Source organism: Plasmopara halstedii, assembly GCF_900000015.1.
Source record: "Plasmopara halstedii genome assembly, contig: Scaffold_218, whole genome shotgun sequence".
Taxonomy (NCBI): domain Eukaryota; phylum Oomycota; class Peronosporomycetes; order Peronosporales; family Peronosporaceae; genus Plasmopara; species Plasmopara halstedii.
Window position 1 is genome coordinate 127,993 of NW_020187139.1, and position 25,665 is coordinate 153,657.

The 25,665-nt window shown below is 43.3% G+C and overlaps 9 protein-coding genes across 9 annotated transcripts; 4 read left to right on the plus strand and 5 right to left on the minus strand.

The window, feature by feature from the left end:
• Positions 1 to 1,206: 1,206 nt before the first annotated feature.
• On the plus strand, positions 1,207 to 6,577 carry PHALS_03330 (Cdc4 and related F-box and WD-40 proteins; the record flags this gene model as incomplete). The annotated part of the gene is made up of 6 exons (XM_024721899.1): positions 1,207 to 1,327; positions 1,383 to 1,600; positions 1,668 to 1,800; positions 1,893 to 4,300; positions 4,373 to 4,691; positions 4,761 to 6,577. The coding sequence occupies 6 exons, from the start codon at positions 1,207 to 1,209 to the stop codon at positions 6,575 to 6,577; spliced, it is 5,016 nt and encodes a 1,671-aa protein (XP_024573030.1).
• On the plus strand, positions 6,577 to 9,343 carry PHALS_14923 (uncharacterized protein). Its single transcript, XM_036407293.1, has one exon. It carries the CDS (start codon positions 6,798 to 6,800, stop codon positions 7,074 to 7,076), a length of 279 nt encoding a protein of 92 aa, XP_036263008.1. The 5' UTR covers positions 6,577 to 6,797; the 3' UTR covers positions 7,077 to 9,343.
• On the minus strand, positions 9,343 to 9,825 carry PHALS_03331 (Cdc4 and related F-box and WD-40 proteins; the record flags this gene model as incomplete). The annotated part of the gene is made up of 1 exon (XM_024721901.1): positions 9,343 to 9,825. One exon carries the CDS (start codon positions 9,823 to 9,825, stop codon positions 9,343 to 9,345), a length of 483 nt encoding a protein of 160 aa, XP_024573032.1.
• Positions 9,826 to 10,083: 258 nt separating this feature from the next.
• PHALS_03332 (conserved hypothetical protein) lies at positions 10,084 to 11,223 on the plus strand (the record flags this gene model as incomplete). Its single annotated transcript, XM_024721902.1, has 1 exon — positions 10,084 to 11,223. One exon carries the CDS (start codon positions 10,084 to 10,086, stop codon positions 11,221 to 11,223), a length of 1,140 nt encoding a protein of 379 aa, XP_024573033.1.
• A 139-nt stretch (positions 11,224 to 11,362) lies between these two features.
• PHALS_03333 (Ribosome-assembly protein 3) lies at positions 11,363 to 12,085 on the minus strand (the record flags this gene model as incomplete). The annotated part of the gene is made up of 1 exon (XM_024721904.1): positions 11,363 to 12,085. The coding sequence occupies one exon, from the start codon at positions 12,083 to 12,085 to the stop codon at positions 11,363 to 11,365; it is 723 nt and encodes a 240-aa protein (XP_024573034.1).
• Positions 12,086 to 12,236: 151 nt separating this feature from the next.
• Positions 12,237 to 15,671, plus strand: PHALS_03334 (patatin like protein; the record flags this gene model as incomplete). Its single annotated transcript, XM_024721905.1, has 1 exon — positions 12,237 to 15,671. One exon carries the CDS (start codon positions 12,237 to 12,239, stop codon positions 15,669 to 15,671), a length of 3,435 nt encoding a protein of 1,144 aa, XP_024573035.1.
• Positions 15,672 to 15,735: 64 nt separating this feature from the next.
• Positions 15,736 to 17,904, minus strand: PHALS_03335 (camk protein kinase; the record flags this gene model as incomplete). The annotated part of the gene is made up of 1 exon (XM_024721906.1): positions 15,736 to 17,904. The coding sequence occupies one exon, from the start codon at positions 17,902 to 17,904 to the stop codon at positions 15,736 to 15,738; it is 2,169 nt and encodes a 722-aa protein (XP_024573036.1).
• Positions 17,905 to 18,143: 239 nt separating this feature from the next.
• On the minus strand, positions 18,144 to 21,980 carry PHALS_03336 (Leucine rich repeat proteins, some proteins contain F-box; the record flags this gene model as incomplete). The annotated part of the gene is made up of 8 exons (XM_024721907.1): positions 18,144 to 18,449; positions 18,502 to 18,563; positions 18,630 to 18,711; positions 18,772 to 21,191; positions 21,250 to 21,379; positions 21,431 to 21,508; positions 21,582 to 21,740; positions 21,807 to 21,980. The coding sequence occupies 8 exons, from the start codon at positions 21,978 to 21,980 to the stop codon at positions 18,144 to 18,146; spliced, it is 3,411 nt and encodes a 1,136-aa protein (XP_024573037.1).
• Positions 21,981 to 22,094: 114 nt separating this feature from the next.
• PHALS_03337 (proton-dependent oligopeptide transporter family) lies at positions 22,095 to 24,047 on the minus strand (the record flags this gene model as incomplete). The annotated part of the gene is made up of 1 exon (XM_024721908.1): positions 22,095 to 24,047. One exon carries the CDS (start codon positions 24,045 to 24,047, stop codon positions 22,095 to 22,097), a length of 1,953 nt encoding a protein of 650 aa, XP_024573038.1.
• Positions 24,048 to 25,665: the final 1,618 nt, after the last annotated feature.

Here is a 25,665-nt window from a genome sequence, read left to right on the forward strand (position 1 = left end):
CATAGAACGAAAGATCGGTGACCTAAATTACGCTTTCTCAAGCGATAAGCTACGGCAGCCCCGCTGCAATAAGCATGGGAATGTTCGATCAGAACGTCGTCTCATGCTTGACTAATCAATATTAAAAGTATAGTCTGGACGCTAAGGTGAAAACCCGCCTCCTCGTGATCTTGATGTCAACAGCCCCGCTCGTCTCCATAAACCAATTGTTACATCTACCAACCAAGGTCGATTACCCCCTCAGTCCACTGGAGGTCGACCCTCCAGCGGTTTCCTCTCGTGTGGTCTCTTATTTTTGGCGGTACGTCGATTCCCCCGAGCGTCACGGCTTGCGTTAGAGGCTGAATTGCTATAATCTCCGACTCGCATTTTGGGCTTTGCTATCGGACTGCGTTTGAAGTACCCCTAGCGTTTTCTAATCGCGTCGCTGTATTTAAGCAAGCTACAGAGGAGTAAAATCATGTAAAAAAATATATTAGAAAATGCGATAAATCAACATTCCCGGCTATCTTTTGTAATCCGTGTAGCATGCCTTCGTTAAAAATACAATTCTTAACGCACACTTTAAAATTAGGTTTGGTGCGACATAGTAAACAGATGGCAATAAAACTGCCGCGCTATAAAGATCAAGATGATGAAGTCTGACAAATAGCCGGAGCGGACACTATGAGAGGGCAGAATTTATTTCTAATGACAAAGTAGACAAAACTTGCTCGTCTTCAAGCTTAATAGCATGTGTACTAGAATTAAGAGCTGAAACCTTGCCCAGCTGAGCGATGGAATGAGCACGTAAGGCAACGATGTCACAAGAAGAGCGCTAACGCAAAGGGTGAGGGAATTAAGCAAATTAACATTTACTTATAGTTGGCCTAGACAATCGCTGAGCCAACACTAGTGTTGCCTTTAAGATGAAGTAGTGATTGCGGATTTAGAATTCTCGGAATGTTTCGAAAAAAACGTGATTAATTCGGTGAATAATAGCTGGCGAAAGGAGCGATAGCCACAGTGCTCCATGCTCACTTGCTTGATGTAGCGCTACTCGAGTTGCAGCTCTCACAAGTCATCATCGTCTTCGACAGTCATTGCAAGGCGCTGCAGAATTTGTACCACGTTTGGATGTTGCAGTCTTGAAATATATTGCAGGATTTTATCGATAAGTACGAATATACTTCTTTGAAAAGTCAATCACATCACAGTAAAACGCCCATGAGCGCGGTCAGCAATATGCCAGTGCATATATCTCCTATGTGCGCTGCATTAGCCAGTGCATCTGAGAAGGTGGTGGCAAATTCGGGCCAGATCGTAGTTGGTAGTTTGCGCATTCGAGGTGTGGTCTCGTAATCTAATTTGTAAAACACCGTATTTTAACGCTTGGCTTGCAGTATTGCAAGCAATCGATTTACCGGCCCCACAAGCAGCTGAAAATGGTTCAATAATGGCTTCATCTTGGCTCCACCTTCCATTTCGAAATCCGTTACAACATCAAAACATGGAGCATCATGCAAGACCAAACATGATCTGTGTGTTACTGCAGACGACAAAGTCGAAAGTGCTAGCCACGGAAGCACGTCCGTGGTCTAGCGCAATATGCTGGGATGAGGTGACGTCATGGCGTGTGGCACAATGGCTCAAAATGTAGATTTAAAGTTCAATTGTATGTTGCTTAGGAGTTTCACCTGGAAAGTGTGACATCCAGCGACGAATTGGTGCTTTTCCTTGTAGATCGAGTAAGGAATGACACATATGCGAGTTTACCACTACAAAGTGATGTGATGTCAAGTCCGGGACTGATTGGCAAAGGTGAGGAGTTGATTATTGTCTCGTAGTTAATAAATTGCTCAGATACAGATCCTATCAATGGCGCACTGCTAATGATTCTTTATTGCTGGTAGTGACAGTACCGCTCGTACGGCTTCCAGTAGGGCAGCCAGTGGAGCAGTGGTATTCGCTTATTCGTGTTGAATCGTCTTTAGCGCTGCGCACTGCCTTGCGAGTTTCTCTGCTCTTCAATCCGAATGAAGTACCAGCCGTTGTAATGACACATAGTCCAACAAGGAGGCGAGTTACGCCTACATCCGTACTTTCGCCCTCTTCAGCAACGGAAATCTCATCGGCATCTCCCGTGTCGAAATCATTGCGCACAGAGATGACAAATACCACGGCAATATCTCTTGAGTCGGGCGTAATTGACTATGTCATTGTGGTGGAAGGTGCAGAGCATAGTAATGCTCGCGCAAGCTTGAATGGCGCGCACGTTCGCTTTCGATATCCTCCTACAGATCGACACGAATTTCCTTTGCCGACTAAAATTGAGTGGTTCTGCTTTCCCAATGGACCTGAAATTATCACTCAGACTGAAAGACCCCACAGCAAACTGTTTTCGTTTGTTCTTGTGGGTGGTGATGATGGTCTTTGCAGGTCATATGTCGTGTGCCTTATCGTATACCATCATCGTTCTGCAAGTAGCGAGACTGAAAAGAATAACTGGCATGGATCATGTTTGGCGTTTGTGACTCGGATTCCACTTATAAAAGAGATAAGCACATGTTTATTTGCTGTGGCGCAAACTTGGATGGCAGCGAATCGACAAACGAATGTTGTTGAGGGTGTCGACGTATCCCGACTGGCATACACACAAATTCAGCTTTTACGTCTTTGTCACGAAATTACGCTTCCCATCCGAGGTGTTTTTGGCGTTCAATTTGCGATAAATAACTCAACAGTTCGACTCTTGGTTCCTTCCATAACGTCTATTTACACAATTAAGGAGACTGCGCAACAGGAACTGCGGCGAATCGCATCGACTTCTGCGAAACAAGCATCTCCCACTACCAGACAACGAAGCTTCAATGCGATTCAACAGGGCTTTCAGCCGAGCGTTTATTCCTTAAAGCCTATGTTTCAACTTTTTGATATCAAGTCCATTATCTACCTTGTGGTACTCGTTCTTTGTGAGTACCGGATACTTATTCACAGTACCCAGCAGTCTCTTTTGTGTCCAGTATGTGAGGGTCTGTGTACGCTCATCTATCCGTTCCGGTGGCAACATCCGTATGTGCCCATTCTACCCCGAGTGCTATCAGAATACCTTCAAGCTCCACTGCCTTATATACTGGGCATTCACTCAAGTTGGCTTCAAAGTCTGATTGAAAATAGCCGACCAGAGTATCTCGTAGTGGTCGATATCGATCGTGGAACTATCCAATTACAGGAAGTTGGTGGACCTGTTATGCCGCACAAGTTGACAACAGCACTTTGTCAAAGATTGAAGATGATTTTGCATACATCGTCTTACAAAGAAATTGAATCCGTTCAGCTCGTGGATAGTAAGGAGAAAAATCATATATCAATCGATGAGAGGCTCGGGGACTCAAGACAAGACGGTGAAAAAGAGCAATGTCTTACCTTCGAGTGGGGTAGTGATACTGAGAAGCAGGTTCGTTTGGAGTTTGTGTGCTTTCTTTCTGCGCTCATGCAAGGATACCGTGACTGCCTCTTTTTCGTGAATCAAAAACTACCAGTTTTTAACAAACGCCGATTTTTCGAAAGTGAATCCGTAGACGGCGAAGTTATTCCGTTGGTGACTCGACTTTTCAGTACGCAAGCCTTCCAGTCGTTTCTTGAAAATCACAGCTCACCTGAGCTTAGCGTATTTCATTTCGTGTACATCACGCTCTGTCGCGAACCAAAAGATCTGCAGTGGTCAAATCTAATTCGGGCTTCGAAAAGCCAGCATTTGCTGCTAGATACAGGACCAGTAAGAGAGGATATACCGATTCTTGTCAGCGATGACCCCAGTTACAGTTTTGAAAATGATGATGATTTTAAAAGCGAAAGCGGGAGTTCAAGCAAAATTTTCCATACAGATGCACGCTGTTGTGAGGAGCTTGACTTTAATTGCCACGAATCCTTGAATACTTTAGGCAGGGCAATCGAAAAGTTACTGGATGAGGAAAGCTCAGTTTCTTGGACTCCTTTTGCGATGGAGATGAGTGATATCGAAGCTCTGACTGCACCTTCATCAAAGTCGATACGAAAATTAGACCACGAGATTTTAGGACATAAAATTGGAGTGGAGCCTAATTTGCTGAAAGCAAACGCTCGATTATTGCAGAATGCGCATCAGGTGAACCAGTATCGTCTTCATTTTGATAGCACAATCGCGGCTGCCGTTGCAAATTCAACAGGTTCTAGCGATCATTTTGTTTCATCAGACAACGAACGATTCGCGCAAGTGCTACACAAAACCTTGACTGCAGTGTTTACATCTGATGACTCGCTTACGGAGTCAGAAATTCGGGTAAAAGCTGAGCTACATTGTCATGATTTGTGCTCAAAAGAAAATTCTTTAACGTTTGATTTTGGTTTCTAGGCTTGCGAGGCACATTTTAAAAGTATTATCGCACGTGATCTCTTCGTTTTGATTTTAATGCAGCCGAACAACCAATACGTAGAATGCGTGAAGGGGTCTTTAAAGACAAGCGGTATCAGGTCTTCCTCAGCATGGTACAATCCAAAGGGCTCGGGAAGCTACATTGGTACCGCTGGATTTCGGTTGCTTGCGAGGTTAGCAACCGCAGTGATGAATCAATGTGCGGCCCAAGAAGACTTCACGACCGCTCGTGGTATTCTACAGGTTGCATCCCAATACTATCACTACGTGGAGGACAAGCAGAGTGGTATCGGATTTGGTACGGTTCTCGATGAGTGTGTATCGACTATAATTGACTCCTAACAAGCATTGCTGTATATTCGCACAGCAAAGAAGGAATATCTCGTGACGCCATTGCGGTTACTGCCAATTTGCCGATCGCTAGAATTATGGCAACACGCTTTTACTTGCGATATCGGCGATATTAACAAAGCAAACCCGGCCGAGTCTGATGGAGAAGATCAGGGGACTGTGGAAGACGAAGATTTTTTTACTGTGACTGGTAGTTTGGTGTACGATATGCTTAATTTTGAGGTGCCACTTAAAAAAGTCCAGACTTTTGTCACTGTCATGAGCTCAACATATCAAAAGGAAGACTTGTTGGAAACTTTGAAGCAACTTGCAGAAAATGTATACCGTGCTCTCGATATGTCTAAGATTATCAAATCGTCTCCGTCTGAAGGTATTATTTTACCCAGAATGAGCACGAAGTCACTTGGCCAGACATCGCTTGCTCTGGCATCTAAGACCGAGCTTTATCCTGCTTCTGCTCCCTCTTCAGTGATGTCCGCCTTTGCAGAGAGTCCTGTGCTATCGCGCGAGTATGATTTGAACACTGTCATTAGACGCAAAATATCGGTAGGTGAGACGCCTTCCATTGCCCAGGCAAGAAAAGAGTATTGTAGCGATGACCTCAAAAGCTGTGGCAATCAGCAGGCGGCAGATTGGATGAGTAGGACACCGCCTACTCGTCGAAGGTCTAGCGCAGTATTTTCAAGTGCGTTATTGGCAACATCAAGTTCACCCGTGCTGTGTTTGGCTATCAATAACGATCGTGCAGCCTTAGGATTGGCTGATGCTCACGTCAACGTTGTCGATATTAATCCGTCAGAAGACAAAAAAGGCATTCGACTTGAATGTCATAGTGATGCTGTGGTGACCATACGGATGCGAGGAAATGCACTGATTTCGGGATCTCGTGATAACACATTACGTGCATGGGACTTGCGTGGAAATCCGAAAAAACGAGACATGCTATCTTTTTTCTCCATGTCGTCCAAAAGTAGCAACACTCTGTCTTCGAAAGAAGACTATGAAGTCGATGGTACTACAGTATCAAAGCGGAGTCTTGTTATGCGTGGGCATTTGGCTGCGATCTCTTGTATGGAACTTGGGCATCAGCTTGGAATTGGTCGCTCTTTGTTGGCGTCTGGCTCTGACGATGGTACGGTTCGGCTTTGGGATACAACAAAAGAGTGTAGTGTGGCGTTGCTAAGTGGACACAGGTCAACCGGCAAGCCAGCTGACAACGGCGGGGTTAGTTGCTTACGTTTGCTGGCTAGTGACGATGATCTGGCAACGGGTTATCGCCGACGAACAGTGCAGATTTGGGATCTCGCAGTGTGCAAGTTAAAAGTCAATGTCGAGGCTCATCAAGCAGGTATCCGCGACTTGCAGGTATCGGGCACCCGACTTGTGACAGCGGCAAATGATCGCGTTGTGAAGGTCTGGGATACAGCATTTCGCGGAAGTGGACACACAATGCAAGCCGTGCAGGAGCTGCGTGGACATGGTGGTCCTGTTCAATGTGTGATTTTGGGAGGACCAGCAGATCCAACGATTTGTGCAGGTTCAGCAGATGGTCAAGTTCGAGTTTGGGATCTTCGGTACGTGCAGCGTGGCCCACGTCTGACGCTTAGTGGGCACATGGGTCCAGTGACGCGATTACAGCGTGATTTTACAAAGCTTGTATCGGCGGGAGAAGATGGATGGCTTCGAATTTGGAATTTGCTATCGGGCTTATGCCTTCGTGAAAAGCAGGCGCATTTCTCGGGCCTAACTTGTCTCGAAATGCAGGATTCTCTCGTGTATTCTGGCTCCTGGGATGGTTCGGTGCGAGTGTGGGATATCGAAAACGCGATTTAGCTGTTGCGACTGATTCCTGGAAGCTTGGAACCTCAGTCACAATCTCTCATTGCTATTGCAACAAAAATGTCGAGGATCAAAGCAAAAATAGTTGCCAAAAAGCGACTAGTGCAAAGCGAATGTCTTCGATGGTGATTTAGCGAAGCAACAGAACAAGTACAGAATGCCACGATAAAGAATACGGCGGGAGCGTTAGCATAAGAACATTGTGAGCGTGCTGATGTTCCGATATCGCAGAATTCTTGAAAATAATACATGGACGAACTCGAGATGTAACGAAACAAATGGCGACTTTCTTTATCATCATCAGGCCTTTTATGCAAGGCATTTTGCATTGAGTAAGGATAAGCAAGTGCGCCATATAATGAGAGCAAATCTTATGTTGACAATGCCGAGGTCGCTGTCTCAAAATATGGCTGTTTTTCAGCTCGATCGGCAGTGGCACATAAATTGGCTCTACGCCTTAGCCTTAAACGGCCTTTACGTTATGGCTATTTGAGAGATTTGAGTGGTAATATGATGGGTTGAATATGGCGGCTTCTGGATAATCAAGCGAAACGATCTTCAAAAACATGGCCAAGGTGATCGAATCGCCCGCGCGCTTACAGACATCTCGATCGCTACCGCCGCTATAACCTTGGCTACCTATCAGTATCGATACTTGCTTCACACGTAGCGAATTCGAGTACAAATGTTCACAGCACATCACCAGTTTTTGTATCCGTATGACGTTGTCCGCGATGTCATCGAGCTATCAATCGATTTGCTTCTTTTCTTGGTGAGAACGTGGATGCACGACGTTTTGGATGCTTTAGCGCTAACAGTAACCTTAGCAGCAGCAGTGACGACTGTTTCGTTCAGCGAGGTGATCCAAGTTACTTTGTAGACAAAACTTATAGTAATGCAGCAGCAATGGATTCAATGTTACCTCTGTTGGGTTAGCAACGTCCACGTCAACTGTACTTGCAGTTCGACCTCTCATTGTGCTGGAACCACGTCTGGTTGAAGAAGATTTGACTTCGATCATCTCTTCTCGCCGTAGAAAAATCAGAGAACGAGTGTGTCTAAGTACAGATAGATCATTCTACAGTCAAGGTAGCAAGGATACGTGAAATACACTACAGTTGCCAATGATCAGACTGGCACCGAAAATACACTTGAGTATGTTGAGCTATTTGACGGATGTAGAAAGGCCGGGAATTATTTCTCGGACGCAAGCGCGGATTTCGACCTTCATAATGCAGATACACGAAACCGGTTGTGACATTGTCCATATGCAAATTTACTGCGAAACGGTACACGATCTGTAAGCTCCTCCATCATCCAACTCGAGTGAAGCTTAAAAATATGTACGCTTGTCGACAGGGCAACATTATAGTATTGATCTATCTGTACATCAAATGCTGAATGAGCATTCTACGATCCGGCTCTATAAGAGATAATATCACTGACGACGCTTGAGATTGCGATGCACAATCGCGTCTTGGCGGCAATAAAATATCGTCGCGTAGATAGCCAACAAACAGCAGTGTCTGTGAAGCTGGTTAAAATTGTTCAAATTATGAGGAAATCGAAGACCATTCTGAAGAGAAAGAAGGCTCGCGCTAATATCAACGACATTTTTTCGGACTTAGCTGGCTCAGAGCGAGTAGATCGGGCTCTATTTTTTTATCGAGCAACCGTATGTGACAAGAGCAAACGAAACATAAAGCTCCTTAATCGTTCTTTTAGTGCTTTCAAAGAGGCATTGAAGCTTTACGTGACCGCGCTTCAGTTTGATTGTTTCCACCAGCGCTGGTGCTTAAAAACTTGTCTGCAACAACAAACTCATAGAAAGGGACAAAAAATACTGCTAACGGGACTCTCAACCTACAAAGGTATTACAACCTACAAAGTTCTTACAAGATCGACTAATGAGCAGTTGTGAACACGACTGCAAATGATCATCCGACAATTTCTTTCAAAGACGCTGCCGACGCTACATTTTGCATCACATTGTCGCTGAGTGGAGTTTGGCCAGAATTATGACCTCTTGGAAAGGGAATGAATTATTTGCAACATCACCAGTCTTTTTTTTTCTTAACGAGATGGAAGTCTCAGCACGAAAATCGGGAGGCAGCATCGCACGTACGTTTGCAATGATGTAGAAAAAACGCAGCATTACAAGTCTCATTTTTGCGATGCAGAGTAAACATCAAGCTCAGATCAAAGCTTTAAAAAATAAGCTCAAAACTGTTCGAATGGCGAACTCGTCAGTTAGTGCACACACGTTGCATCTTATACGGCGCTCTGCTCATTCATGGATTGTCGAATTGACATAATAATCAATGCGAAGAAATTAAGCATTCTACGCTGTCGATTCCAAAACGAGGTGGGAGTGGTCGAGTGCATCTTTAAACTCTAAAAAAGGTAGCAGCACGTAGGACGACAAGATAAAGACCAACCAGCTTTCAATTCAGCTAAAATTTTAGTTTCTTTTTGAACGAGATCCACTTCGTCTCAGTCTCACGGTGTCCACAAAGCTCAATTATGAAGAGAACGATCAACGTTTCATTCTCAAGCACAATCTAGTTACAAAGCTAGCATTCGGAACAAGAGTTATACTTTTGTGTCGCGTCCCGCTATCTTGTTGCGACGGTTGCTATTCCTCGGATGTCGAGAGTAGTAAATGCTTATTTACTTTAGATGAATTTGTTGTATTTGTATTATTATTATGACCCTCTCTTTTGTACGAGTTTGTATGAAGCTTTTGCATGTTTGTGCATTCACATGGTCGCCCGTGATTCGATAAGCGTCATGGCGGCAGCTCGTGGGATCCGCAATGATTTTTGCAAATTAATGAGGCATTGCTCGTGCAGATAATCACGAAGTAGCGTCTTAAGCGAGCGACAAGCGAATTGATAAAGCTTTTGATAACTCTCAGGCTGCGAAGTGAGATGCTCCGGCGACACGTGGAACTCTTGAAGGCACAAATTCAGCCAAAGATTATCATCATTGCTCATAGAGTGCCACGAGCGACAAACGCTGCGTGCTGAGCATAGCGATGGGCCGTCTAAGAAGCTAAGCACCACATGAACATTCTCGTCGCACGTGAAGTCCAAAAGGCTTAGCGGTTCCGCTGCAATAACGTTACAAGGGCTTAACGAGCGTAGCCACTCGGCAACAATACGCGCTTCGGGAGAAAGAGCACCACCCACAGGTGCTACTAGTGGGTGGAGGATGATTGCACGAGAGCTAGAAAGACGCATATTTGGAAAAGAGGAAGGTGCGCAACGTACGTCGAAGTTGATGCAATGATGCTATTTACAGAATGATTACGACTTGTGTGTACCCCACAAAGAAATAAATTTTTTACTGCTATTAATAGTTGCTTGTTTGTCACACTGGGCTTTAAAAATAAAACGGGGATATAACCCCGAAGAGCTTTGATGGCGGTAAGGTCGCCGCAGCCCACAGTGGGTCCATTTCTGTCTCCCTTACGCGGCGACGGCTTGAAAAAATATCCTATGGCACCAATTGTAGCCGTGGGTGAAGATGCGGTCAGCTCTGAGAATGTGACCTTCGACAGCCGTAAACGCAAAAGTCAAAATACAAAACTAAAAAGTAATGCAGCTACACCAGTTTCTAACAAGAAAAGAGCGCGATTGTCGATTGGGACACCTGGTAAAGTGACACCATTGGCTGACATTCGTGAGCGTGAAGTTGAAAGGACATTCACTGAGCATGAAGTGTCCGAAGTGTACAAAGCAATTCGCAAACAGACGGGAAGTCTAGGTGGTAATGCTGCCGGTGGCGCCATTTACGGTGAGATAACTCAAGCTTCTTTTCAGCGCGTAGTCGACTATTTAAAGGAATTTTGCGAATTATCTGAGAGCAGTCGTTTTATTGATGTGGGCTCGGGACTGGGTAAACCCAATTTTCACGTTGCAGTAGATCCTGGTGTGCAGCTATCGTATGGTATTGAGCTTGAAGAGCTACGCTGGCATCTTTCTCTGCATAATCTCCGCAGCGTTTTGTCACTCGAATCGCAGCGTTTAAAGCCAGTATCGACGGTATTTACAGCAGGAGATATCACCCACGCGCATACATTTGAACCGTTCTCTCACGTGTATAGTTTTGACGTCGGGTTCCCACCCGATGTTATGGACAAAATGGCTCTCATGTTTAATCGTAGCTCGGCTAAATATTATGCCAGTTTTCATGCACCACGAAAAGTGGTGGACATGTACGGGTTTGCAGTCGAAAACATTGGGCGAGTGGCAACGTCTATGGCTGGATCGAGTGAAGGACACCAATGTTACTTTTATCGGCGTCTAGCTTCTACGGGTGGAGACAAGAAAGTAAAAAATGATAAAGTGGAAGCTCAGGTATCGTCGGTAAGCAACGATATTAACAGCTGGATCGATGTGGATCCTCTTTTTAGCAAAGGCATTGAATTATTAAAAGGAGGTCGGGAGGGAATGATTGAATGGGTTATTGACTTTTTTGCTCAAGCGAACGCTGGACGAACTCGTCGTCAAAAGCGAGAGTTACGAGAGCGTCCGATAGATTCATACTACCCTACTGTCAAGTCACACGTTTTAGCAACGACGAAGGGAAAAAGTACTGAAAAGAGGGCGAAGCGCAAGATTAAGCTCTTTGTTTAGGCTTCCGTGTTTAAGCTAAGACGGATACTGCTGCTGACGGCAACTTGAACGAACAAGTGCAAAGTGCACCATGTAATTATGGGGTAAAGCTATACCAGATCGATATGATTACAGCTAATTTTTATGCTTTATGTGCGCTCTATGTCTCCGAGGTTCTTACCGTTGATGTATTAGTCCTAATAGATTCAACAAATAGCTTCTTTTGTAGCGGCGAGAAGATGTCGGTACCTGCTTGAATACAGGAGATTAAATAACTTACATCCTTGCTCTCAAAACGTTCCTCTTGACGAAATTGATCCAGCTCATCTCCAAAGACAGCAGTGAATTCCTCCATGTACAATTCACGGAACATGTTCTGCACAGCATCATCTTCAGCAAAATCCGGATTGTTGGCGAGATGCTCATGCAAATCACGCTCTGCTGCAGTCAATAGCTTGTGACTCGCTTGCGCTGTCTTACGTACAACACCTAGACGCGCATAATTCTTGACGGCATCATCAGCTTCATCTCCAGCTGTTACAAGGTCCTGCAAAAACAACGTGGTGGCTTCGTCATCCTCTGCGTTCTCAACATCTTCCATGATTTCATCCTGATCAATCTTTTCTTCTTGACTGCGCTCGTATGCATTTTTTAGCGTCTTTTGTAGTCTACACAATTTCCCTGATGCCTCCAAACTCTTAGCTATCAGTTCTACGCACCGCACACACTTGTCTGTCGCTACCGTCAGCAATTCCACTCTTTGTTTGTCACTTTTTATCTCTGAAGAAGATAAATCGCGCACGTCGATAGTGGATTCAAGCATTTCCTCACTCAGCGCCGCAATCAGACGGTCATAGTGAGCAAGTTTATTGCCGTTGTCCATATTTTTTTTATGATTTAGTTGTCAATTCTGAACGTCATTCTGCTTAATTCTTGACACTTATTAGAACCACCTATAGCATAACCAGCCATTCAGCTGCTTATTAAGTGTTAAAGCTGGCAAATTCGATTAAAATTTAAGTCTACTAAGGTGGATGACCGAATTATCCACGATTTCCGATCTCTGGGCGTGGCTTCGACTACAAGTTAACGCATTTACGCAGCTGAATGCCACACGTTTGGCCGCAGATGTACGTGAACATGTTGAGGAGCAGAATCCTTACGCAGTAGGTGGTGTGGCTACACTCGTAGCAGTCGCACTCGCTCTCGGTGTATTGTTCCTATGGGTGGCATCACGTCAGATTCGGCCACGCAAAACACCGTTAAATAGCATCAAGCGACCACCATCGCCCACATCAAAGCGACTGCGCCATAATTCTAGACATTCGAAATCTCTCTCTGATTTAGTAGAAGCTGAACGCATGCGTATCCAAGAGACAAATTTCTTCGAAGTTGACGATCACATAACATTTCCACAAAAAGTACGGCAAAAGTGTGGGCCTGAAAATCTGAAATTCATTTACGATACACTTTCCAAGGTATTTTCTTTTTTACGTGGTGAATTTGTCGAACCTCTTGCACGAGAACTTAAGATTATACACTTGAATAAAGGCGAAAGTATTTTTAACGAAGGCGAGTTAGATGGATCGATTTGGATTATTGTAAATGGCTCGGCAACGTTAACAATTCATGGTGAAAAGCAAGATCAGAGGTTTCCAAAGGTATTAACACGAGGTGATACCTTGACATCATCCTTGCCTTTATTGACTATTCTAGTTAATGAGTTACAACAGGGCAAGTGTGTAGCACCAATGCGAAAAGTTTGTAGTAATTTATCTGCACGGGCTGAAGAAGAGAATACACGACTTATTAAAATTCCAATAAAAGCAATTCAGCACGTGCTCACGAAGTATCCAGAAGCATTCTTTCGTTTAGCTCAGGCAGCTTTGAGTCAAGTGGAGAAGATCACGAGTAAATCGTTAATTGATCACTTTGGACTGTCGTCGAAGATTATTCAAGTGGTTCCACTTGTCTCTCCCGAGAAATTACAACACTTTGGGACTACGACGCCAGACATTGGTATTGATTGTATTGCAGATGCTATTGGATTACACGACCCGGACTTACGATCGAAGCTGGCAAGTAGTGTGAAGGTGATTAAGCGCTCAGCCAAGCAGACACTGCGAGAGTCAAACCAAGAAATCAGTGCACTGGGCGTGTTTGTTGTGATTAATGGATCGGTGAGTGTTCAAGTTGCTACTGAACCACAAGAATATACCGAGCTTTACCAGGGCACAATAGGGTGTCAAATCGGGCTTTCAACGTCTTTTGTGGGCTTACATTACCATGCAACACGTAATGTATGTCTGGAAGATACGACTCTGTTATGGATCCCTGACAACCTTATTTCTAAACTCTTACCACTTCATTCTGTTGCTGTCCGTTGCACTAGTCACTTATTGGAACAGTACTCCGATCTTGTGTGTATGGCAGACACGTCATTCGATTGGCTGCATTTGCACAGTGGTGAGAGTCTTTTTGAACGTGGAGATCGATGTGACTCTGTATTTACAGTCATTAGTGGTCGATTACGTGCAGTGCAAGTGCATTCACATCGTGGCAAGGAAGTTGAGACTACAAACGAATTTGTGCGAGGTGCGACATTAGGTGCGATGGATATGCTTGCAACTGGTGCGAGTAATTCGTCGGTCTTTGCCATTCGAGACTCACAGATCGCGCAAATGTCACGAAATGTCTTTGATTGGGTTGTGAGCAAATATCCGTCAGTATTAATTCATTTTACCAAAAATCTCGCTCGTCGATTGCCAACTTCTCGTGTGGACGCATTGAAGGTCGACGCGAGTGGTGGCAAGTCACGTAGTAACTATCTCTTATCGCTTGGCTCGAACTCGACGACAATATATGGACAAAAGACTCGCAGCAGCCTGCCTCTTGGCACTGTGGCTGTGCTCTCACTTACGAAAATGACCAAAATCCAAACGTTTTGTTCGTACTTGGAACAATCTTTGAAAACTTTTGCTGCAGTTGAAACTATTTCGTCACAAAAAGCAAAGGCATTTCTTGGTGATCAATGGATTAGTGGCTCGCGTGTTGCACGCGCAAATTTGACGGCTTGGATGGGCGATATGGAAAGTATGAATGAATTAGTGATTTACGAAGCTGATCCACACTTAACGGCGTGGACGAAGCTATGTTTGCGACAAGCAGATCACATTCTACTACTCTGTTCCGACACACAACCTCAACAGGCATTTGTTAGCGACATGGTTTCAATTTTAGAAGATGCATGGGACAAACGAGACGCTGAAATCAACGTGGTGCGTATTCGTGAACAAGACTGGACGCTGACGGCACTCGAAGCCGCTGCAAAACTAGAAGTTAAAGGGTCATCTCGTTCATATGCTTTGAAAAAAAGACTTCGTTTGCAGATGGACGGACCACTTTTGCCACGATTTATTCTTCCAATGGAAAAGTATGAGTGGATCAGTGGCTTTCACAATGTTCAAGTCCCGTTCGAAGAACATCATGCAGATTTTATGCGTTTAAGCCGTCGTATCACCGGCAATGCAGTTGGTCTTGTACTAGGTGGTGGTGGTGCAAGAGGACTGGCCCATATCGGTGTTCTGCGTGCACTTCAAGAGTGTGGTATTCACGTTGATGTCGTTGGCGGGACGAGCATCGGTGCATTCATTGGTGGGATCTACGCCATGCATCCAGACAATCTGGATCTTGTAGAAGTAAAGGTGCGACAGCTGTCCACACGTCTAAGCAGTAATTATGAAAAGCTACGAGATTTGACCCTGCCGGTTGCCTCTTTCTTCAATGGCACACGCTTTAATCAAAGCATCCGAGCACTTTTCTATGACTTGTCAATCGAAGATCTCATGCTTAATTTTTTCTGTGTATCGACGGATATTGCAAAGTCGCGAATGAGCATACACCGTAGTGGACCTGTGTGGAAATATGTGCGCGCGTCTATGAGTCTGCAAGGCTACTTTCCACCAATATCGGAAAATGGATCGTTGTTAGTCGATGGCGGATACATGAACAATCTTCCGGCGGATGTCATGAAGGAAGAAAGTGGGATTAAGTACATTTTCGCGGTCGATGTCGCGAGTGAGTCGCTTACAAACTTCTACACTTACGGTAGCACACTATCAGGATGGTGGGTACTATGGAATAAATTGAACCCATTTGCTAAGACAGTGGCGGTTCCTTCAATGGGCGACGTGTCCGCAGCGCTGGCTTATGTCTCTTCGGAACAGCATAAAGATCGAATCAAGGAAGAGTGCGTGGATTTGTACTTGCGTCCTCCTGTTAAAGACTATGGGACACTAGAGTTTAACAAGATGGAAGAAATCATTGATGTCGGGTATAAGTACGCTTTACCTCGTATAAAAGCGTGGATGGCCCGAGTTCTTAACGCAGAGCCTGATGCTGACATCAAGCGGACATCACCCTTTGAGTTGCCAGCTAAGCTGTGTACGGAAAAGCTTGCAAAAGAGTAGTTAAACATGACAAAGAGATAAATTGTAAGCTTGAAACGTGATGGATTCATATATGCTTTGCTGTTTATGGTTGGGTAACTGATACCTCAGAGGTACGCTGCATGGCAGGACCACTGTTTGACTTGACCATCGACATAACACTGGCATGGCATGTCCTTAAAAACAGCATGCCAAGAAAAGAAAAGTTGGAGAACAGTGTCGCGAACTCGGCTTCATTCACCGACCAAGACGTTGTTAAGTTGTCGGATGCTTCGACATGATGCTGCTCGTCAACGTGCTTGAAAAATACTTCAATGAGCGGGCCCGGACAATTAAGTTTACTAAACGCGACACGAAAATGATCACGCGTGAGCACTGCCGTCTCATTAATTTGTTCACGTTCAGCACTTTTGTCCTCAAGCGAGTAAATCTTCTGAATAGCCGAGAACACCATCGCTGCGAACGACGGGTCATAATTTCGCAAGGCACGAATGCCTTCACAAAAGTCACAGGCATTGATATACCCATCATGATCCCGGTCTAGAAACTGCACGAACAACACTTCATCGATATAAGGTGACAGACCAAGTCCCTTGAAAATAACGGATGCTTTTTCTAGTGGAAGGCGGTCATGGCCTTCAACTGAAAGTTTTTGGAGCATTACTTGAATCGCCTTTTCATCCATAAGAGCATGAAAATCAGCTTCATCAACATCAAGAAGCATTAAGGCCATTGTGCCCATATTCTTCGACTTGCGATCAATATTAAATCGTTGGAGTCTCGTCATCATGCTGGAAGTAAGGTCTCGCTCCTTTATGTCGTTGTCGCCACTACCAACACCAGATCGCGTGATCCACGGATGCGCTAACACTTCATCAAGTGTAATTCGATTTTGAGCATGCACTTCCAACATTCGAGCCACGAGTTCCTTGACCGACTCGGTAATGTGACGCCAATCGTGCGGGTCAAACGTGAAATCTCCTCGAGCAACCTTAAGTAGAATCTCAACTTCCGAATCGCCATAGAACGGTGGATACCCTACTAAAAGAATAAAAAGGATAACACCGGCACTAAACACATCGGCGGCTTCGCTGTATGCGTGCGATGAAATGACTTCGGGGGCCATATAACCAATTGTACCAGCCATTGATTGTCCTTGATCCAAAGGATTTTGCTTGCCATTAATCATTCGTGCAAGTCCAAAGTCTGTGAGAAGAATCTTGGAGTCAGGATCTTTACTCGCAAAGAGAATATTCTCGGGTTTGATGTCAAGATGAAGAATGTTATGCGAATGTAGGGCATGCAACGCCGAGACGAGTTGATGCATAATGTTGGCCGCATCAGTCTCTGAGTATTTGCCACGCTGGACGACCCGATCGTACAATTCGCCGCCGTTACACATTTCTTGGATAATATAAACTTTTCTCTGCTCTTCATAAACTTTATGAATCTTGACAAGATTCGGATGTTTAATGTTATTCGTTATATTGCGCATAATGTCCACTTCAGCCACAACTTGTTCTCGATGACGAAATTTAGCGACATCCAAAATTTTCATGGCATATATTGTACCATCCCGTTCATCCTCAAGTTTTTGTACGACTCCATTGCCTCCAACTCCCACAACTTCTCCTAGTTTATAGTGTTGTAACCACACAACAATGTCAATACAATCTGAAAGAGCAATAAGCCAACGTTGTTTTGTAGCAGCATCTTTTGCACGAAGCAACCACGGCTGTTCATTCAACGCTGGTATAATACTTATTGTTGTTTCGTCAACTTCCTCAAGTTTTGCATCAGCTGTGAGCATCACTTTCTTCTTGGCTTTTCGATTCTTTCTTGTACCACTAGTAGTCGCTGTAGTAGCACTGAATCCCCCAGAATCTTCATAGTACACCAATTGTCGTCCATCTAATTCAAGAAAGCGTAATTTCCATTTCTTACGCCAACGAAAGCCACGCTTTTCCAGCGAGCCAGAAACAACAGGTGCTTTCACCCATAATTCTTGACCGCCGTGTCGCTCTGTAATTGTATGGGGAAGTGATGGTTGACGAGAAGTACTATCACTACTACTTGATGACGAACGACTTTTAGCTGAAGTCACAGAGAGTTTAGAACCTCTATCAGACATACGTTTACATCGAAAGAAACTGCATCGTGGACTTGCTGTTGGTTCAGGTGGATCATTGCGTGTGAGGGTTGTTGAGTTACGTACTTCCTTCTCGACAGAACGGCGATGTGACGTTGAATTCATCGTATACTACGACGAATAAAGAGGTCCGTGGTAGAGAATTGTAGAATGGTCTCGAATTGATGGCGGATGGGAATCAACAATGCAGTGTTCACAAGCCAGTTTACGGGGGTTGGTATCCAGATCAAGAATATAATTAGTATTTCTTATGTATGCTAACACATCACTTTCTACAACATCCGAAACTTTCGTTTTCAGAATTTTGACATTTTCTGCTCACGTAAACACTTAAAAGTAATCATTTAGAAAACGCCAGTCATAAATCCGTTTGGTGGAATGTATGAATTTTCGTTCGTCTCGCGATTAAAATACCATTTTCGTCCAGTATCTGGATCCAGATATTGCTCCCAAGCTTCTTGCTTATAAATATACTGACGACGTGGATATGTACGAAGACTCCATCCCTCCATTTCGTTCTGTTCAATTTCCGAAGACCAACAAGACGGAAATTCATGAACATCATAGTCCACACGCTGTTTCAAGTAGTCGTAGAGTGCACGAAATTCATGTAATTTCCGTCGACCACCTGAGTGTACATTTATCCAGCACTACTTCAAAGTCACTACACCATACAAAACGAATAATCTCATCATCACTTACCACATCACAATACATGTTCTGACACTCTTTACACTCTATCGTCGCATCGATATGATCAGAATCTACAATTAACAGACAAAATTAATTCTTGAAAGCATGCTCAATCTTAAATTTCTTCGACATTGTACCACAGTTATCACATGAAGGTCTTTCCAATAAATCCAGAACATCTTGAGGTCGACGGATTCGCACTTCTCCAGTTTTCCGATTCTTTCAATCATATCAAATGAGTTCATTTCGAGCAAAACTATTTCTTATCCAAAAACGTACATAATAAAATTTCTCGTGACTTTCCAGCTGAATTACTTGTTTCCATTGTCGTTTCTCATCCAATTGAGCTTGTCGATACCATTCTCGTCCTCTCTGTCCACGATAATACGCTTGTAATTGTATCGCTGCGACATTTCGCACCTGATCGTAGCTTTCCTTCTTTAATCTCATTTCTTTTAAGCAACGTGCTTTTTGTTTCCGCCCAAGCCAAACTCGTTGTACAATCAACGCTGCTTGAACAATTCGACGCTGGTGCAATACTTTCGCTAAACGTCTCACTCGAATCTCATGTTGCGCCTTTCGTTGTCTCCACAAGGTTTGAATCTTAACCACACTAGCAAATTCCCATTCTTGTCTTTGCTTCATCTCCAGAATCTTTCTCACTTGAGCTTTTCGATTCGCACACCACCAATTTTGAATCTTCACGGCTGCATCGTTCACTTTCACTATCATTTGATATATCATTAGAAATTCGCGGTTTCTTCGATGTCTTTGCATTTGTCGTTGGATCACTCTCGCTGCACACTCTCGTCGCTTTTCGTCTTGTTGAAATATATTACGTCGAGACTCAACAACTCGACAAGCTGCATACACCCGAAACCTGCATTGCAATATCGTCGCTGCCTTAGCTTTTGAAATTTTAGCTTCAATCGCTCGTCTTCGCTCTTTACTGCCTCGCCAGATTCGTTGAATTTTAACAACCTTCTGGCATAGTGCCTTTTCATAAGATAAACGACAATTCTCTCGAATTGAAAGTCGCTCTCGCAAGCGTTTCTTTCGCCATGCTGCATAAATGCTTCTACCACCTCGTACGAATGCTTGTTGGTGAGCCATTTCGCACAATCGCGTGGCTTGACGTCGTTTAAGAAATTTGGAAAATGCGTTTTGAATGAGTTTTGCCGCCTCATCCTTCTTTTGCCTTTCAAGACGCAAGAGAGTTGCAGCTTTTCGAGCTTGACGACCTCGACCAATACTCTGCAAGCGTATAATCCTCCACACAACCAGCCGTTCTTCGCGTAAATGTCGTACACGTTGACGTGCTTGATAACCTTTATACAAAGATTGAATACGAATCGCAGCTTGCCAAGTTTGTCCATATTCTTGTATGAAAATCCAGTCATTAGCTCGAGGAAGAGGAAGCATACCATGAAAATGGTTATTGTTCGTATACACTGCAAACTTCCATGCTGATGCAAGCGATTGTAAGGAGAATGCATAGATTTTCAAGCATCCCGTCACGTCTAAGAACATGAGTTTTAAACACGTTTCGGCTAGCCACGACAGACCCGTTGCAGTAATTTTTACAACATTTCGAAGCCATAGATTCTGTAGTTTAATTGACATCCGAAGCGCCAAAAGACCCATATCCGTAATATCTTGACAGTTTGAGACATCGAGCTCGCGAAGCAGTGGCGAATGTCGACTGATCCATTCAACTGTGACATCAGAAATCTTCGTGTCATTCAAACGAAGAACAACCAGTTGCTTTGCTAATAAACTCGTCTTCATTGAATTTGAAAGATCTTGATGAGTCCGTAAAGTATCGAGAAATGCTTCATCCGTCACTTGAGTACATTTTGATAAATCAAGTGATGTCAAGTGGATACAATGCATTAGGATGGCAGTTATTCCACAAGATGTAACTTGAAAACAACCGGAGAGAGTAAGAATTGTGAGGGCTGAGCACATAGTAGCGATACAATGCAGCGTGCCATCAGCAATCGCAGTACAACCCGAGAGATCAAGATTACGCAAGGCATGACATTTCGAGACTAATGCAGCAATACCTTGTCGATCTTTGTCGTTAACATCGTGACTAGAAGCATCTGAGAGCAATGGCAGATCTTCTGCATGAAGAGAAATGAGCTTTAGACAGCCCGAGGACAGATATCGAATACCTCGATTTGATATCTGAGAGCATTGTCGTATTTTTAAATGCTGAAGCAGCGACATGGATTCGCTGAGAATACGAAGAGAACAATTTGTCAGAGCATTGCAGCCTGAAACATCCAAATCGGTCAATACATTGCAACCAGACGCTAAGTAATTGATTCCAACGTCAGTGATCATATTACATCCTGAAAGACTCAAAGTCTGAAGTAGTTGATACTTTTGTGCCACAGCAAAAAGCGAGATATCATTGATTTTGTAAGGTAAGTCAGAGCGCGTTAAATCGAGATGAAGTAATTGAATTCCTTCTCCTGAATTAGCAAGTGCTACAACTCCATTATCAGATATCTGACGGCAGCCTCGAAGCTTTAGGTACTGCAGCTTTCTGCATCTCTGGCTTAATGCCAGTAGAATCGAGTCTGTCACGTTGGCACAATACGAGAGATCAACGTACTCGAGTAAGACGCAAGAGTGAAAGACACGCATTAACGAAAGCTCTGGGGCTCGAAAGCAACCGGCAATCGAAAGTGCTATCAGCAAGAATTTGAAAATTAACAAGTCTCCATCTCGTATAATTTCACAACTTACACCGTAATGAAAGTCGTAGATGTTGAATGCAGCAAAGAGCGCGATGTTCAAGTGCGATAACGTAATTTAGATTTAGTGACTCAAGATTCTTGCAGCTTTTCAGGATTTGAGAAATTCCAAACTCTGTCAACTAAAAGTAACACATTCAGTTTCAAGATCTTTCAATACCTTCAGTACTCACACTTTTAGCTCGCTCCAAGTTCAGATGCTTGAGTTCTGGACAAGTCGCTGCGATTAAATGTGCCGTTTTATCCGTAATCTAATGGAAGTTAAAAGGAATTTGTAAGCCGACATCAATGACTTTAGTTTGTTTGTACTATAAGTGCTCATACGTGTTCTGCTTCAGGAAGATTAATGCGAACAACAGGCTCTGGTTTCGGTATTGTTAATCTACCAAGTGAATCCAAATACTGGTTTGATTGCATTCCAAGATGTTGACGTAGACGAAGTGAGGTCATTAAAGACGCATCTGATGCTACAACTGACCAGATCTATCGAGCGTAAGTACAACGAAACATTTAACAAGTAATGACCACATGCTCTGAAAAGTAGCTTACCGACAGATCAATATCCGTTCCATCAAGTACTTCACGTGGAATTTCTTTGTAAGCAAAATCGCTTGTAGTCTTTAATAGAGAAGTAAGCACAACACTACTATGTCGTTTCATTAAAGACAATGAGCGTAGTTGTATTCCATGATGGGCTTTCTGTCCTCGCGCTTTCTTGTTCATGGTCCACAACGACTAAATTTGTCCAAGACAACAGAATACCGATAAAAAAACGTCGCGTTTTATTTTAACTCCCATAAACCTCAAATATGAACAGATTGCTATGATAACATGAATTCACCCTCGTGACAAGGATATACTTTCAAAGGATGAATGTCGATGAATACTTGATATATCCATCCCATGACTATCAAAAACGGCGCCATCTAGCAATTCGTCGTCAGCATCAAAGCGTTTCATACCAAATTCCATCGACTTCATGACTGTCACATACGCACAAATGTTGAGAAGACTTAACGCCCCAAGTGTCCAATACATGTACTCAAAGTGTCCATCATTAAGATTATCAGGAATATATTGTTCAAAAAGCAAAGTAAACGTTGACGTGAGATTACTCCCCATTGCAACCATAAATAAATTGATTGCTTGACAAGTGCTTTTGAGATACACAGGTACTTCTGTGTAAAACAGCTCATAAGCTGTTACATTAATCAGACATTCCGCTATTGCCGTGAGTACATACATTGGAATAGCGTATGCCCAATACATGTGATTCATAGGTTGATCAGACCCAGAATTCGGAATGGTTTGAACAAAACGATTTTCATCTTGGTACATAATTTCACCACTATGTCGTCGAAGAACTTCAAAGAATCCCGACCAAAACATTGTTAACATTGCGACAATCAATCCCGTGAGTACTTTTCCAAATGCACTTGGTGGTTGTCCAAAGATGCGACCCCATAATGGATATACAAATCCATCAAGGACTGGGATAAGCAAAATGATAGTCAAGGGATCAAAAATACCTAAACTAGCACCAGGAACTTGAAGAGCTTGATAATCCGACGAATTGTTAGCACCAATACGAAGATCACATTGTTGAGCAATAGATTGAAAATTCGCATCAAGTTGGTCGTATGCACATTCCCACATGATCATAAATGACGCAAAAGGTAAGACACGAATGACCATTTTGATCTCATCAACAGTCTCATCGTTATATTTCCCACCATTTGATGCTTTCGATTTGTCCATGTATGCAGTTGTCATGCCATATCGAATCCAGGAGTACATTCCAAAAGCACAACATAGAATGACAAGGTACGACAAATATTGACCCATAGAGAGCCAGTCGGACCAGAAAGACGCAAGAAGATTTAACGGAAATGCTAAGCCAAAAGCAAGTAATCCATAATACAACATACGAGCTTCATAACTGAACGCACAATTTCCTTTAACGATCGTACATAATTTTGTGAGTGCACTATCTTGTGGTGCAAAGTGTACATATCGAGGAGCACCAAGTAGAAATAGGATATATGCCAAGACCATCACTCCACCACAGATGAAAAAACAAGCAAAATACCCATATTCCTCGGAAATGGCTCCTGAACCTTTGACACAAAGGATTGATAGATACCCATATGAAAAAATTGCTCCCAAATTGATAACAATGTAGAAATAGCTAAAGAAATGCTCCTTTTGCGTTACTTCGTTTGGATCATTTGGGTCAAATTGATCAGCACCAAAAGTGATAACATTTGCTTTTATGGCTCCAGTACCCACTGCAACACCAACAAAGAGTCCAATGTGGCATAATAAATTCGCAACAAGATGATTTCCATTTTCCGGATCCATAAATTTTGGGTGTGCCGAGACAGTGACAAGAAAAGCACCAAATGTATACCAAACACCAAAGACCCATAATGTCTTAAATCGTCCCCATTTTTCATCAGCCACGTACCCACCTAATAAAGGTGATAAATAACAGATAGAAGTCCAAGTGCTTTTAAGAGAATTCGAACCAACTTGAGACCAACCAAGCAGACCTAAGAAATTCTTCAGACCTTGATTAATACCATAATAACTCACACGCTCCGCAAATTCGAGGATAAGGATAAAGCTACAGACGTGAAGAAGTACGTTTTGAAAACGACGATTACGTTGCTCCCATGGACCCTCAATAAAGTACGAGGACGAAGCACTAGGAGTGAGACTTTGTTCGTCTTGAGTAAGCGGTGAACGCATGACTGACTTGGAGTGTACAGAAGAATGCGAGTCCCGCATACGCGCCACTGGGGCTCCCGAAGGAGAGAGTTAAAGCGGCAAGCAACACGAGAGCGACACACTTGGAGAGCGCCGAGGATGTGTCGTCTTTGACTTAAGAGGGAGTTTTGAGGCACGATTTAGAAAATAATAGAGAATTGCCGGACCATAGTTAATGCAAGAGAAGAAAAAAAAAGACATTAAGCCAGACGGTTTTTTAGCCCCTCGCTAAATCGCAGAGTTCCAGATTACTTGTAACGCTAAACTGTTGCATTTCAAACAAAGGGCTCAAATCGAGCTGTAACCATGCAGAACTATAGCTGTGTGTTTAAAGTAGCATTTTTAGTAAGTAATAAATAGTTTTATTTAGAATTTAATTTTAATCTGAAAAATCAAAGCTGATTGCTTTCCTTAAAGATTAGCACCCTCTAAAAAGCCAGAGCAATCTGCTCTTCACAAGACTCAAAAGTGACCCAGTTCTCGATACGACGCGAGTTCGTAGATGGACAAGACAGCAAATATGATGTTGACATAAAACTCAACGTTTAATTAGAACTTGACGTCAACTTTAAATCTGACAAATCTCCATTTATCAGTTTAGAGAAAACCTGCGTCTTTTTATAATACGATTGTGTACACATCAAATGCGTGGTACAGGGGCATGTGGGTTGCGGTAAAATATACTGTAAATGCTGTCCTCTTTACAAAAGTCTGATTATCCAATTGGGTCATTTCTTACTCCTGCGGATCAACTAGAATGCATATAGCAAAATATGAGACCATGAAGAACTGTTGATGCCCCAACTTCATTAATCGCAACACCGTAGTTGTCGGTGATCGTCGGATGACAAACGACGCCTATGTTAGCGAGTAATGTTTAACAAATCTCAAGAAACAAATCAAGATGTGTAGCTGGGTGTGAAACAGGCATATGGTGCACAAAAACCTTGACTTCTGTCAACAAGGTAATATGGTGAAGTACCATTGTGAAGTACCATGATTGCAACAGGGTGCGTACTGTACTTTTGTGTACACATACATTACATGGACGGGTATGTACGTACTCCGTTTGTACTTACATGCTACGATTGTATCGGATACAGTATTGTGAGTGAGCTGATGAATGTTCATAAGTATAAAGGACTCGGAAGCTTATAAAGAATAAGTTTGAGGAATCGTGAAACGTTCTAGTCTGAATAGAACTTATAGTAAGTATATATCACTGTATGAAACTCTTGATATATATTTCTCTTACGTTAACGACTCTCGGTTGTAGCGACGAGTCCAACGTATGTGCTTTGTTCAAACAGGCTCGTTAGGTCGAAGCTTCTGCTGTGCAAAGTGTACGGCAACCCTTTGTACTCGATGTCACCTGTAACGGGGTTACACGTACCCTGGTAACAGGGTTGTGTGTCACACGAGATGGGCATGGTGTCACTGCACCCAAAAAAGAATACGGTATGTAGCTAGGTAGCCAGTAGTTATGCATGTCTTTAGATTCTACTATTTATTTAGGAAAATCTACGCATTTATAATTAGGCAGCTTTGCCGCACATAAAAATAAATAAAAATCATTTTTGAATTTTAAACGGAAGAGTAATTAGCCTCGGGTTAAGGCAATAATTACTCTTGGAGTAAG